The sequence below is a fragment of the Lepus europaeus genome, chromosome 16 (genome assembly GCF_033115175.1).
Source record: "Lepus europaeus isolate LE1 chromosome 16, mLepTim1.pri, whole genome shotgun sequence".
In the NCBI taxonomy this organism is placed as follows: domain Eukaryota; kingdom Metazoa; phylum Chordata; class Mammalia; order Lagomorpha; family Leporidae; genus Lepus; species Lepus europaeus.
In genome coordinates this window covers 70788268-70800706 of record NC_084842.1, presented here as the reverse complement: position 1 = coordinate 70800706, position 12439 = coordinate 70788268, and the positions used below count along the sequence as shown (strand labels likewise).

At 55.1% G+C, this 12439-nt stretch overlaps 1 protein-coding gene across 1 annotated transcript; it reads left to right on the top strand.

The window, feature by feature from the left end:
- The first annotated feature begins 1466 nt into the window (after positions 1-1466).
- Positions 1467-12142, top strand: SMIM20 (small integral membrane protein 20). Its single transcript, XM_062213830.1, has 3 exons — positions 1467-1656; positions 9867-9923; positions 11235-12142. Exons 1-3 carry the CDS (start codon positions 1548-1550, stop codon positions 11270-11272), a joined length of 204 nt encoding a protein of 67 aa, XP_062069814.1. The 5' UTR covers positions 1467-1547; the 3' UTR covers positions 11273-12142.
- The last annotated feature ends 297 nt before the right edge of the window (positions 12143-12439 follow it).

Genomic DNA, 12439 nt, shown 5'->3' with positions numbered 1-12439 from the left:
CCACAGCGCCGAGCAGCCGCCACCCCACCTGACTCTGCTCCATCTTCCCCTGCCAAGCCTCAGTAGCCTGCAGGTCCTTGTCACTCATCCTATTCGGTGTGTCCGTGTCTCTTCTGTGCGGCAGGATCATGGGGAGCAGGGGTCCCCCGCAGCACCTTGCCTGGTGTTTGGGGTGTGGAGAGAGCCCATCAATTTGCCAACAGATGGAGCCACTGACTGATAGGCTGCTGGGGCCACACAGGTAGGTAGCAACGTGATTCAACTGCAACAGTGCAAAGAGTGGGGAATTGGGTGTTCTCTACCGCATCCGGGAGAGACTGCTGAGGTTTCCTGGGCTCCATTTGCTGCTGGACTAGGTAAATCTCCTCTTTGCTCCCCAGCCCAGTGTGGGCATCATTCTTGTAAAAAAGTGCAGCCTGCGTGCAGTGAGCTAAGCCGCCGCCCACAATGCTTGCATCCCACCTCAGAGCGCCAGTTTGAGTCCCAGCTGCTCTGCTTCCAACCCAGCTTCTGGCTAATGCACTTAGGAAGGCAGACAGCCCAAGGTCCAAGCGCCTGGGTCCCCGCCACCTACGTGGGAGATCAGGCGGGAGCTTCTGTCTCCTGGCTTCGATCTGGGGAGTGAACGGGAAAATGAAAGATTTCTCTCTCTCTCCGCCTTTCAAATAAATACATAAATCTTAGAAAAGGAAAACGAATTGGATGAAGGCCTTGGGCAGGTCCCAGTGAGGCACAGCGCCCCTGTGACGGGTGGGTGCAGAGCGCGGAGGTGGGCATCTCAGGACCAGGAAGTGGACGTGTGTCCTCAGAGGCGCCTCCCCGCGGTACGCGGAGCGCTGGGTCCCAGGGGTGGGGCCGGCGCCCACCCTGATCGCTGCCCCCCCCCCCCCCCCCGTCCCCATTCGTGACTCTGGCACCCAGCTCGGGGAGCAGCGAGGCGGGGATGGGATACAGAGTCACTGAAGATGCACTGAGCGCGGACGCTTAGTATCAGGCGCTCCGGGCCGCCCCGGACGCCTGTCTCCCCTGCGGCAGACCGCCCTCCCGGGGCCGGAGGCCCCGTGCAGAGCCCCCCCCCTCGCCGCCGGCCGGCTCTCCGCACGGCAGTCACCGAACGTGAGACGGGTGCGGCAGGACGAGACAGCGCCGCTGGCCAAGGAGGGCTGCAGGCGGCGATTGAGCGGCGGCGGCAACAACCAGGCCAAGGGCAGGGAGGGGTGCGGGTAGAACCTGTCAAAAGCTCCGCCCGCAACCGGCCGCCGGAGTCCCGCAGGTGCAGCTCCTCAGCGCGGCGAGGGCGGGGGACCCGCAGGCCCTAGGCTCCGCCCCCAGATCCGCTCGAGGCCCCGCCCCTAGGCGTGCCCCCCGCCCTCGCTCCGCCCCAGGACCCGCCTCCTGCCCCGCCTCCACAGCAGTCCCGCCTCCAAGGCCCGGAAGCGAAAGCCGCTCCGCCTCTTCCGGGCGGGGTCGCGTCCCGGCCAGGCGGGAGCAAGGTTTCCGAGAGCGCTGGGCGCTCGGCGGGTCGGGGTAGCCCTAAGCCGGGCGCCATGTCCCGCAACCTGCGCACCGCGCTCATTTTCGGCGGCTTCGTCTCCCTGGTCGGCGCCGCCTTTTACCCCATCTACTTCCGGCCCCTAATGAGGCTGGAGGAGTACCGTGAGTGACCTCTGACCCCGCGCCGCGGCCTGGCCCCAGCGATCGCCCCGTCGCCCCCGTCGGTTCCACGTGGTGCGGAGGAAAGAGCCGGGTTCGAGTGCCGCTGTGTGGCCGCGGACAAGCGCCCAGGCCTCGGCCCCTCCGTGTGTGCACGTGGGCGGCTGACGCGGCTAGCACTGCGATGCCCCACCGAGCTCCGGGCGTGTGTGGGGCTCCCCCTTGCACGACCTCACCTGGGGTAGACACACTCCCTGATCACGGATGGCGAGGCCGTGTAGCTGGCCCGAGGTCACACAGCGGCCGCGAGCGAGTGGCCGGGCCCCTGCGTGCACCCGTGCCGGGGATGGTGATGCAGGGAGAGGCAGGCGGCGCCCTGCTCACCCTGGACCGAAAGGGCTTCATTTCCACCCGCTCCCCATCCACGCCTTTGCGCCGAGACACTTGAAACCTACACTGCTAAGCCGGGTTTTGGAGTTTATCCTCGTTCTGCCAGGTGCCTTTGTTTGCACCTGTCGCTCACATGAGCATGGTGATACCCTGGGAGTAATTTTCCTCCTTAATCAGTCAGGTGCCATCATCCTAAAACGAGGCCCGCGCCTGGGCGAGGAAGAGCTCTAGGGTGCGTCTGAAGCCCTCTGTCACAGGAAGTAGGGGGCATTAGAGGCTCGTTTGGTTCTCCAGGAACCCTGAGTCATCTCAGGGCTGGAGGAGGGCCAGCCCTGCCCCTTGACAGCGGCAGGGGAGGCTAAGAGCTTGGTGACCGGGAGGCGGAAGCTCTATGTAAGCTCCCTGCCCATTCCAGATGCCGCGGCATTTGGTTTCTGGAGGCAGCGTGTTTTAAGCACACACCCGGGTTTCCTTGTCGCTGCTTTCCATCAGCCATGACCGCATAGGCCTCTGTGCACCCCACCTTCCGGCCGGTCTGCGTGCAGCGGGCGTGGGGTGCCCGGTGGCGGCGTGGATCCCTGCGTGATCCAGCCCCGTCACCCCTCCTCTAGGGGTTCCCTGTCTCGGGCTGCTGTCTGGCAGCCCCTGGAGTTGACCTGGGGACCGTGCACTGCCTTGGGTGCCAAGACAGAAGTTGTGAAGCCTGTAGCAGCGGTTCTCCGCTGGGGGCGCTGTGCTCCCCACGGGGCACCGGGCTGTGTCTGGAGATGGTCTTCCCCTATCACCTGGAGGGGGCTGCTGGCCCCTGGTGGCTCGAGGCCGGGGGAGCTGCCGGACTGTGCAGCGTGCAGGTCAGTCCACTGCGAGGGGCGCCTGCTGGAGAAACTGCTCAGCGGATCGAAGGGAAGGTTTGTGCCACGGGCCTCCACTGCAGGATCTTTGGTTGCCCGAGTCTGGAGACAGACGCATCAGGCCTCTTAGGGGGACATTTAGCGACTAATGTATCTGCACGGTTAATGACTAGGGTATCTGCACCTCTCAGCAGAAGGCAGCTCAGGCCTGCCCACTTGTCAGTTTTGATAAATGTCAACTCTGCTCCGGCAGTCATGGCTGAGTCTTTAAACAGCCAATGCGACACAGCGAATCTTTGGTGAAAGTTTACTGTGTGTCTGGTGTGCTTCTAAGTTCACGTACTTGTATATGAACCCATCTCATAGATCGCAGCAGCCCTTTGTGGGAGCTGCTGTATGATCATCGCCGTTTTTCATGTGGACACACTGAGATATAACTGGCACAAGGGTGCACAGAACTGGACTTTGAACCGGTGCCATTGGTCCTTAAGCTGTGGCGCAGCGTCCCCACCCCTCTATGGCAGCGGGGAGAGGGAGAGAGGCAGGCCAGGGCCTCAATGCCCTCCTAGACGAGGGCCCCCAAACTGCTCGGAGCTCTGCCTGTCTCCCCATGTGGAGCAGAGGAATCTATGGAGCTGAATTTACGGGGCCTCTGGACGACTTAAATAAGGTAATGGGTGTGAAAACACCTCGTCAAGTTTTGTTAGGCGGTCCACAAAAGCATTGGAAAAATAAGGAACCACAAGGCAAGGGGGGTGGGGGGAGGGTGAGATTTAAGCAGGTGGACAGACCGACAGCTAGCTGCCCCGGCACCTCACTGGGCGCTGGTGACCAGGTTATAGGAACTTGCTGTGTGGGTGGAAGTCAGTTCATTTCAGTGCATTCAACTAGCATGTGTTTAGCTGGCTTTGTTGCTTTCTCTTTCTTTTTTTTAACTTGGATTTTAGCAGCTGTTCATACCTGGCCCTGGTAGGTGCTGGGTGTCCCTGACCAAAGCAGACGCTCGGTGACTTTGGCTGCGCTTGTCCTAGCCTGTGCTCCTTTCTGGTGTGCATCTGTGAATACTTCTTGGGTGGGAACCTGCAGCCAGGAAACTTGGATGTCATTTGTGGGCACCTGGGCAGCACGGCAGCTCCTCCGCTGAGCCTGCTGGAGAGCCCGGAGCCGCTCCGTTGTTCACGGCGTGTGATCAGCCCTCTTTGTCTGATTAAATACTTCATTACCCTCTGCTGGCCTGCGAGGCCAGCCGGGGGATGAGCCGGGAAGTGTTTTAGCAAGGAGCTCAGGGGACCGGATTCCCTGCGTACAGGCAGCCCTGGCTGTGCATGAAGGAGGTAGGGGAAGGGTCTTGTGCAGGAAGCTGTGGGGCCTGCCTCCCCGGGGAGAGGTGACGTCCTCAGTGGTTACAGGACCAGGGAGAGGAGGTGACTTCGTGGGGAGGCATATTGCAGAAGCAAATGCCCCAGGGGTCAGGAGGGCGGGACGAGGAGGGCATCCAGCCCTCTGACTCTGAATAGCTGGAGAGAAGGAGCTGCAGGTGGCCACTGATTACACAGCTTGGGAGGGGAAGCCAGGGGGTGGTTCTGTCTCCGACAGACTGAGGGTCAGGGAGGTGCTCTCGGCCATTTCCCATAGGCGGTAGAATTGGCGCTTTGGAGCTGAGCCTGGAGCCCCAGGGTGGGGAGCTGGAGAAGGGGGGGCCCCTGCCATGTGGGGGGGACCCTCTAGGGAGACGGGGTGGCTGCAGAGATGGGTGGAAGTGGGGGGAAGGGTGCAGGCCCAAGCCCCAAGACTGGGCTTCAGGAAAAGGGGTGTGGCCAGCAGGGCCAGGTAAGCAAGGTAAGAAGTGAAAATGCCCATGGGCTTAGTGAAAAGGTGAGAATTCGGGGTCAGGGCTGTTAAGCTGCTCCCCTCCATTCAGGCGGACTGCGGTAGATTGGAGAGCGCACAGCCGGTTTAGTAAATGCACCGTGTAAAGACTTTTGGCTGCGCAGAGAGGAGAGTGGCCAAGTGCTGTTTGCAGCAGACCCAGGGAGAGTGTTTGGTCTTGGCTGGCAGGGGCGAGAAAGGTGCCGAGTGATGAGGTGCCCAGAGCGGGAGGTGGCGCGGAGCCACGTGCTCAGGTAGGGGAGGGAGCCCTGGGCTGAAGAAAGGGCGCCTCTTCCACCTGCCGAGGCTGGAGGCGGCTGTGAGTGGGGCCTCAGCGTGACCTTCAGCTCTCTGCTTCGCTCAGCAAGACTTCACTGCTGGGTGCAGCACCAGGTCGCCTCCAGACTGGCGCCCTGCAGCCAGCCCGAGGAGGGCAGCTGTCCGTGGGGACAGGGGACAGGGCTCCAGGACCCGCGCAGTGCACCCGCCCGTGCCTCTGCACGGCCAGACGGGGCTTTGCTGCTGTCTTGGCTTTTCAGCTTCCATCCTGTTGTCATGGTGCGGTGCCTTTTGGGAAGCGTGCAGATGGCCGTGAGTGTGCTGAAGTAGCCGGGGATTCTCATCGTGGCCTTCTGAGGCCGACTGGTAAAGCGAGACAGAATCAGGGTTTTGCTGGCAGCGCATTGAGCTCCCCGAGTCCCCTCGTTTAGGTGACTTACCGGAAGTCACCGCCTGGTAATTGCTGGTGGGCGCCAGCCCCTTGCCCTCCTGGCCTTGGCTGTGAGGGCGGCGAGGAGTGTTCCCGGCAGGCAGCGCGGAGAAGGGGGACAGCTGGCCTGGGCCTGGTGCCGGCTGTGCCACCTCACTGCCCCCGACTCCCGGCTGCTGGACCCAGGCAGGGCAGGGTCCCGAGACACCCCTGTGCGGAAATGGTCCTGCCTCGTCGGGACCTGGGTCCCGTTCACCTGCTTCTCCTTGCTTTCACCTTGTGCTCGAATGAAATGCTCAGGCTGAAGTCTTGTTTTCTGCCTGGTGTCACAAAGCTGCCCAGATCCAACCAGACCTCTGGGGAGGAAACAGCTGCTTTCTAGCACTGGGCGCAGCCAGGGCTTTGAGTGGCCTTTCGGTGCCCAGAGCCTTGGTTCCCATTTGCTGTCAGATCCCATGGTCTCTCCCTCAGCCTGTGGTTGTGGTTGTCCAGTTGCCTTCAGCTTCTGGCTCACACCTGCTGTTACAGTCCTTTGGTCCCCCTCAGGCAGCCAGTTCACACCTGTGGTCACAGCTGTTTGCTCTCCCTGGGCCTCAGGGTCGCACCTGCTGTCAGAGCCATCTGGTCCCCCTGAGCATCTGGTTCCCATTTCTGGATTACCCCAAGGCTGCTGAGTAAAGTCTAGGCAATAGCACTGACATGCAACTGTATTTTCTAAGTATTTTTTTAATTTGTTTATTTGAAAGGCAGAGTGCTAGAGGGTGACTCAGAGAGAGAGAGAGAGAGAGAGAGAGATCTCCATGCACTGGTTAACTCCTCAAATGACTACAGTGTCAGAGTGTGGCCAGACCCAAGCCAGGAGCCTGGAACTCCATCTGGGTCTCATGTGGGTATCAGCGGCCCAAGCACTTGGGGCATCTTCCGCTGCTTTCTTAGGCACACCAGCTGGGAGCCGGATAGGAAGTGGAGCAGCCGGGACTCAAACCGGCACTCTGATCCGAAATGCTGCCATCTCGGGCAGCGGCTTCACCTGCTGCGCCGCAGTTACTGAGAAAACTTCCACTCAGATAGAGATCAAAGAATAGCACAATGAATTCCTGTATATTCTTCACCTAGATGTACTAGTTGTTAGCATTTTGTCATATTTTGCTTTCTTTCCACATGTAATATATATGCACACTAACATAGATGCATCTGTAATTTTATATACACGGAAATGTAATTCTTCCTGTTACTTTGCTGAATCACGTGGCAGTAAGTTGGAGACACTGTGAGCTTTCTCTCCTGAACACTTCAGCCTGGGTTTCCTGAGAACAAAGGCATTCCCTTACCTACGCACCATGCTGTTACCAACCCAGGACATTTAATATGGAGACAGTACTGTCATCTGATGTGTGGGCCATACGCAAAGTTTGTCCTTTGTTCCAATTACTTCTGGTTGCTTTTTGCGTGTTTTTTTTTGTTTGTTTGGTTGGTTTGGTTTTGGTTTTAGTTTTTTAATTCATTTAAAAGGCAGAGTGACAAAGAGAGACAGAGATCTTCCATCTGCTGGTTCATTCCCCGAATGTTTGCCTGCAACAGCTGGGGCTGAGCCAGGCTGAGAATAGGAACCAGAAACCCTATCCTGGTTTCCCACATGGGTAGCAGAAGCCCAAGCACTTGAGCCATCATCTGCTGCTTGCCAGGTTCATTAGCCGGGAGCTGGGTCAGAGGCGGAGCTGCCAGGACTTGAACCTGCGCTCTGATGCTAGGTGCAAATGTCCCAAGTGGTGGCTTAACCCGCTGTAGCACAGCGCCAGCCCCAGCTGCCTGTTTCACCACTCATTGCAGGAGGAGATGGGGGAAAGAGGTCCTCTTCTGCACTGCCTGTCACCTGCTCTTTTAGTTTGGCTTCCTCTCTGCTGGTCCTGCAGGAGCGCGCCCTCAGTCCTGGTTACAGACTGCTGCCCTGGTTGGTGTTGTCAGTGTTAGATGCCGAAACAGGTCATACAGAATTTATTTCCAAATACTCGGCATTTAAGATACAAGGCTGTGTTGTCATTGTCAAAGACTTCAAAGTGATCAGGTAGAATCTCGTACTGCCATACAACAGTCAGCCCATATCCACGTGTCCCGAGCTAAATGTTAGACTTTGTCCTTTGGGAATAAGGATTCGCAATTAAAACTGCAAATCCAGCCCCTGCCTTAGCACCAGGGGGCAGAGTGGGACTTGCTGAGAGGGTTTGCTTGTTTTCGCCCCCATCTGAGACATGCGCACTCCTCAAGTCGGTCATGAGTTTACCCCAGCTTGTTCCCGAAGTTAGACCCCCGGGTCCTGCCACTACCCTTTTCTGGGCTTTGCAGACATTTGTCCTTTCCCCAGTGGGCACCCTCATTGCCACGCACTTGCGAAGTCCTCCGAGAGTGGTTTCTGGCTTCCTTTTCGCCCATGTTGTGTCATGAATAGAGTGCCTTTGTGTCATATCGCGCATCTACATCAGGCTGCTCTGGCCTTGGCGTCTTTGTAAACCGTGAACGGATTAAAGAGCCAGTGGCTGCAGATAGGTTGCTAATACCTGGTTATCACTAGGTAGAAACTGGTTTGAGTTGCCTGTCCGAGCCAAACTGCGGAAGTGGTTGCATTAGGACAAGGATTATGAAGATTATGGTCTATTTAAAACAAATCCTCCATCTCTCTCTCCACGCTCGTTAGCAGTGAGCAAGAGTGTGAAGACAGGGATTCCTTTCTCTTCGCGCGTTCCCCATTGCATCATAAGAGGTTAGAACACAATTAGGTATTCTGTCCGTGCCACCAAGAGTCAGCTCGCTTGGCAGCCTGCCAGCTGCTTTGGCCATGCTGTACCTGCCTGTTGGAGAGCGTGTTTGGTGGACCAAGGTGTCTGATCTGAAGTCTACAGGTCTGGAACTCTGACAGTGGATTGTATTTAAAAACTCCCCTCTTCCGTCATATCAGAGGGCAGACCTGTTAGGTCTGGGGAATGAAAGCTTCTTTCCTTCCTGGGAGACGGGGGAGTCGGCTTGAAATGCGCGTAGGCTTGGAGGCCTGCCTGTCAGCAGGGTGGTAGGGCTCGGTGTACCAGACTTGAACATCTTGGGAAATGAGAACTCGGGAACTGTGACTCAGCGGACGCCGTCTCTCATCCCCTCCAGGGGAACAAAGTCTTTTGGCCAGTGGAGGCCCTTGAGGTTCTTGGTGGCAGTTCACCTGCGACTTGGACTAGAGGGACAGGGAGACCCTCGGCCATTGTCTGCGATCAGCCTCATCTGCTCCATCTTCTCTCTGTCCCTCTTGGAATGGGACATCAGGAGCTGCATAGTCCCCATTTGCCCAGACTTTTACGTGCCAGAGCAAAACTTAGCAGTGAGGAAGCCGTGAGCGGGGTCATTTGGGATGGACTTTGTGCCACATCACCAGAGAAGCACGTTCACCAAGTGTCAGATTTGGCAAAACCCCGTTCCTCGGGCTTTTCGTGCTTGTGTGACTTTATGAGAATCCAGAAGCCAAAATAAAGAGTTTGGGCCTAATACTGGACAGGAGCCAAGTGTGGATTTAGAACAACGCTGTCAGCCTGGTTGAGACAAAGGTCTGACGACAACATTTCATGACTGCGATTATTAGTGAACATCCTTTGGCTCCAAGTCGTTTCTCCTACCGAGCTGCCATTTGTTTTTCAAGCTACTTAAAATAATAAGTCTGTGTTTTCACAGATCTTGGGTTTATTCTAACCCGCTCAGAAAGACACGTCGGAGTGCTTGAGGCCCACAGACATAAAATGCCCAATTTCTCTTGGCCCTTGCCCGTGGGCTGTCTCCAAAGAGACTGGCTCAGCCGCTGTAGCTACAACGCGTTTACTAATTGGCACAGCACCTGCAGTCAATTAGGGAAGCTTCAATTATCCAAACCAAAGCCACCCACCCAAAGATTAATTTTCTGCTCTATTTCCTATCAAAAACATGGCAGATTTAGCTGTGCGTCTGGTCCTGCAGTGGGGAGAATTTTCGACATTATCAACTGCATCGTGTTCTTGTCCATTGTGTTCATTCCTTCAATTCAGCATCCCCTTTGTAATATCACACCCACCAGTTCTCCCAGAATTGTTCTTTTTCTGTTGTTTTGTTGCCTTTCCAAAATGCTGAGATCACAGGGAAAAGATGTTGGTTGGCAGCTTTTCTTCTGAAGTATGGCTTCCTTCAGTTTGTTGAAAACACCCAACCTCTTCTGCATTCTAGGATCCAACTTCCACGACCTAAAAGCTTTGAGTAATGGCATCTCTGAATTTAATAGCACTCATAAATACTACTCTCTAATCGTCCCATGTCATTGGCCCATGTAAATACAAAGATTTTTACCCTCCCCTCTCTCTAAAGAGCAATTTCTCTCTTGTGTTTTTCAGAGAAAGAACAAGCCATAAATCGGGCTGGAATTGTTCAAGAAGATGTGCAGCCTCCAGGTAAACCTAAAACAAAAAAAATCCTAACAAAGTCTCACTTGGGCTATTGGTTATGTGATTTGTGTGTTGTGCCATGGAAGACGAGAGAACTCTTGCAACTTGGAGCAGAGGTGGGCACCCTTTTTCCTGCTGAGGGCTGCTTGTATATTTGTAGCATCATTTGTGGGCCATACAAAATTATCAGCTTAGGGGCTGTCGCTGTGGTATACAGAGTAAGGCCACTGACTGTAGCACCGGCATCCCATATGGGCACCAGTTCGATTCCCGGCTGCTCCACTTCCGATCCAGCTCCCTGCTAATGGCCTGAGAAAGCAGCTGAAGATGGCGCAAGTGCTTGGGCCCCTGCCACCCACTTGGGAGACCTGGAAGAAGATCCTGGCTCCTGGCTTTGGCCTGGCCCAGCCCTGGCCATTGCAGCCATTTGGGGAGTGAATGAGCAGATGGAAGTTCTCTCATTCTCCATCTCTCTCTCTCACTCTCTCTCGCTCTCTCTAATTCTGCCTTTCAAATAAATTAAATCTTTAAAAAAAAATTATCAGCTTAAAAAATTAGCCTGCTGCAGACTGATTGAGTTTCAAGGTCCTGTGCAGTCGCCTTGGCACGGCCAGATCAGATGATGTAGCCGTTCTTCTACGGCCCATGGGCGGGACTGGAGTAGGAGTTTGCTCTCTTTCACATAGTTGCCATTTTATAGCTGCCACCCAAGACTTCATTTTGCAATTTCTCTCCACAACACTGCTTTGCAAATTGGCCTCCCTCCTCTTTGAGAAGTGGACAGGGGCAGGGGACGGTGGGCAATTAGACGTGAGGCGGGACTAGCTGTTTCAGGCTTCCTTGCCAGGTGCTCATTTAATCGCTCACCCACCCCCTCGTGGGGAGGTGGTATTTGCTGTGGACCCTTTCAACCGATGCAGGATTCTGCATTCTACAATGGCTCAGAAAACTCCCTGAATGACTGCATGGGTAGTTCCTTTAAGATGATCCAACTTGACCGGAAATAAAAGGTTTCCAGCTTATTAACCAAAAACTCTTGTCGTCTGTGGCGATGTTCTTTTTTTCTTTTCTTTTTTGTCTGTTTTTAACTAGGCCAGATCCATAGCTTCCTGGTATGGGGCAGCTCCTGAGCCATTTAGGAGTCCCTCGTGGCTGCCCAGCCATTCCGGTGCAGGGCTCCAGCAGCCTGTTCACCCATCTCACAGCCCATGGAAATTGCCCAGCTCAATCCCGACCTCGTATTGTTTGTTTGGGGCTGATGGCAGTGGTAGGACATTTGAAAATGAGGCCTGTTTTTGTTCATGTTTCTTTCCGTAGGGTTAAAAGTGTGGTCAGATCCATTTGGCAGGAAATGAGAGAGGCTGTCAGCAACTCTGATTACGGGTGTAGACATCTGCGTGCTTTCGAGTCGGCAGGGACCATAATAAATCACCTGGCTATCGGATGAAAGCTGGAGAAACCAAGTGCAACGCCATCAATAAGACGACTTGTAATGAGAGACTGTGCCCAAGGATTAACACCGAGCATCCAAAAGAACCCTGGAGCGAATTACACCATTAGCAGGTTTCCATGATTCGGTTTGCCTTTCCCCAAAATGAAGCCGTCTCCCCCAGCTGTGTTTGGAGGGGGCCTGCTCATTATTCAGCCTTCACCCCTGACGGAGCCGTGATGTGCATACGAGCAACCAGGGAGGGCTGCGGCTGTTTTGCCTTCTTCCAAATAAGAGACTGCACGGAAAACCCTCCCTGCTGGCCCACGTCCTGGGGCTCTTCGAAAACGTCCATGTTGGAAAGGCTCTCTGGGGACAGGGTACGTGGGGCTGTTCAGGAATAACCAGTTCCGCTTACGCACGGCTCCTGGAAGGCGGCTCTGCACTGGAAACTAAGTCACTGCGAAGCCCATTCAGCTGCATATGCACAAGTGCATGGTCAAAACCACGGTGAATTAACAGGAGCGCAAATATGCATACAGTAAAATGATTTATTTTTAATTCACAATGGTCTATGAAGCTTTCTCTTCAAGTATTTTTTGGTAAACTCTTAAGTACCAAGAAACACTCCTGGACTAGAAATTTGTGCAGTGTTCTGTTTGTACAAGTGAACATTTTAAAGGTAACTTGCAATTCGGTGAGGCAGGTGTTTGTGGAATCATTTTCTACCAGGTCCCTCGCCAGGTGTTGCTGAGAGGAGACTGAAATTCCTCTCCCCCACTCCCGGCTCCCTCCCTCCCTCCCTCCCTCCCTCCCTCCCTCCTTCCTGCTCGTTCTAGCCCCTTTTAGATGATATGTTTCTGAAAAGGTGCCTTGCATATGGCTGTAGGCTGTCTTTAGATGAAATGGCTGATGGCATAATTTTATTCTTGGGCACTTAGAGTTTTCTTAATAGATAATTGACTCAGGTATACAGTTCCTGCCAAAACGAGGGGAGATTGATAGTCCTCAAAGCACGTCCCCGTGTCTGGTACGCATTCCCTGACGTTTAATTGACGTAGGGGTAGCAGCTCAATAAAGGAAGTTGACTCAT

Coding starts and splice junctions, on each gene's coding strand:
- SMIM20 (XM_062213830.1), top strand. CDS start 1,548: ATGTCCCGCAACCTGCGCACCGCGCTCATTTTCGGCGGCTTCGTCTCC. Junction 1,657..9,866: donor AATGAGGCTGGAGGAGTACC/GTGAGTGACCTC, acceptor TGTGTTTTTCAG/AGAAAGAACAAGCCATAAAT. Junction 9,924..11,234: donor AGAAGATGTGCAGCCTCCAG/GTAAACCTAAAA, acceptor TTCTTTCCGTAG/GGTTAAAAGTGTGGTCAGAT.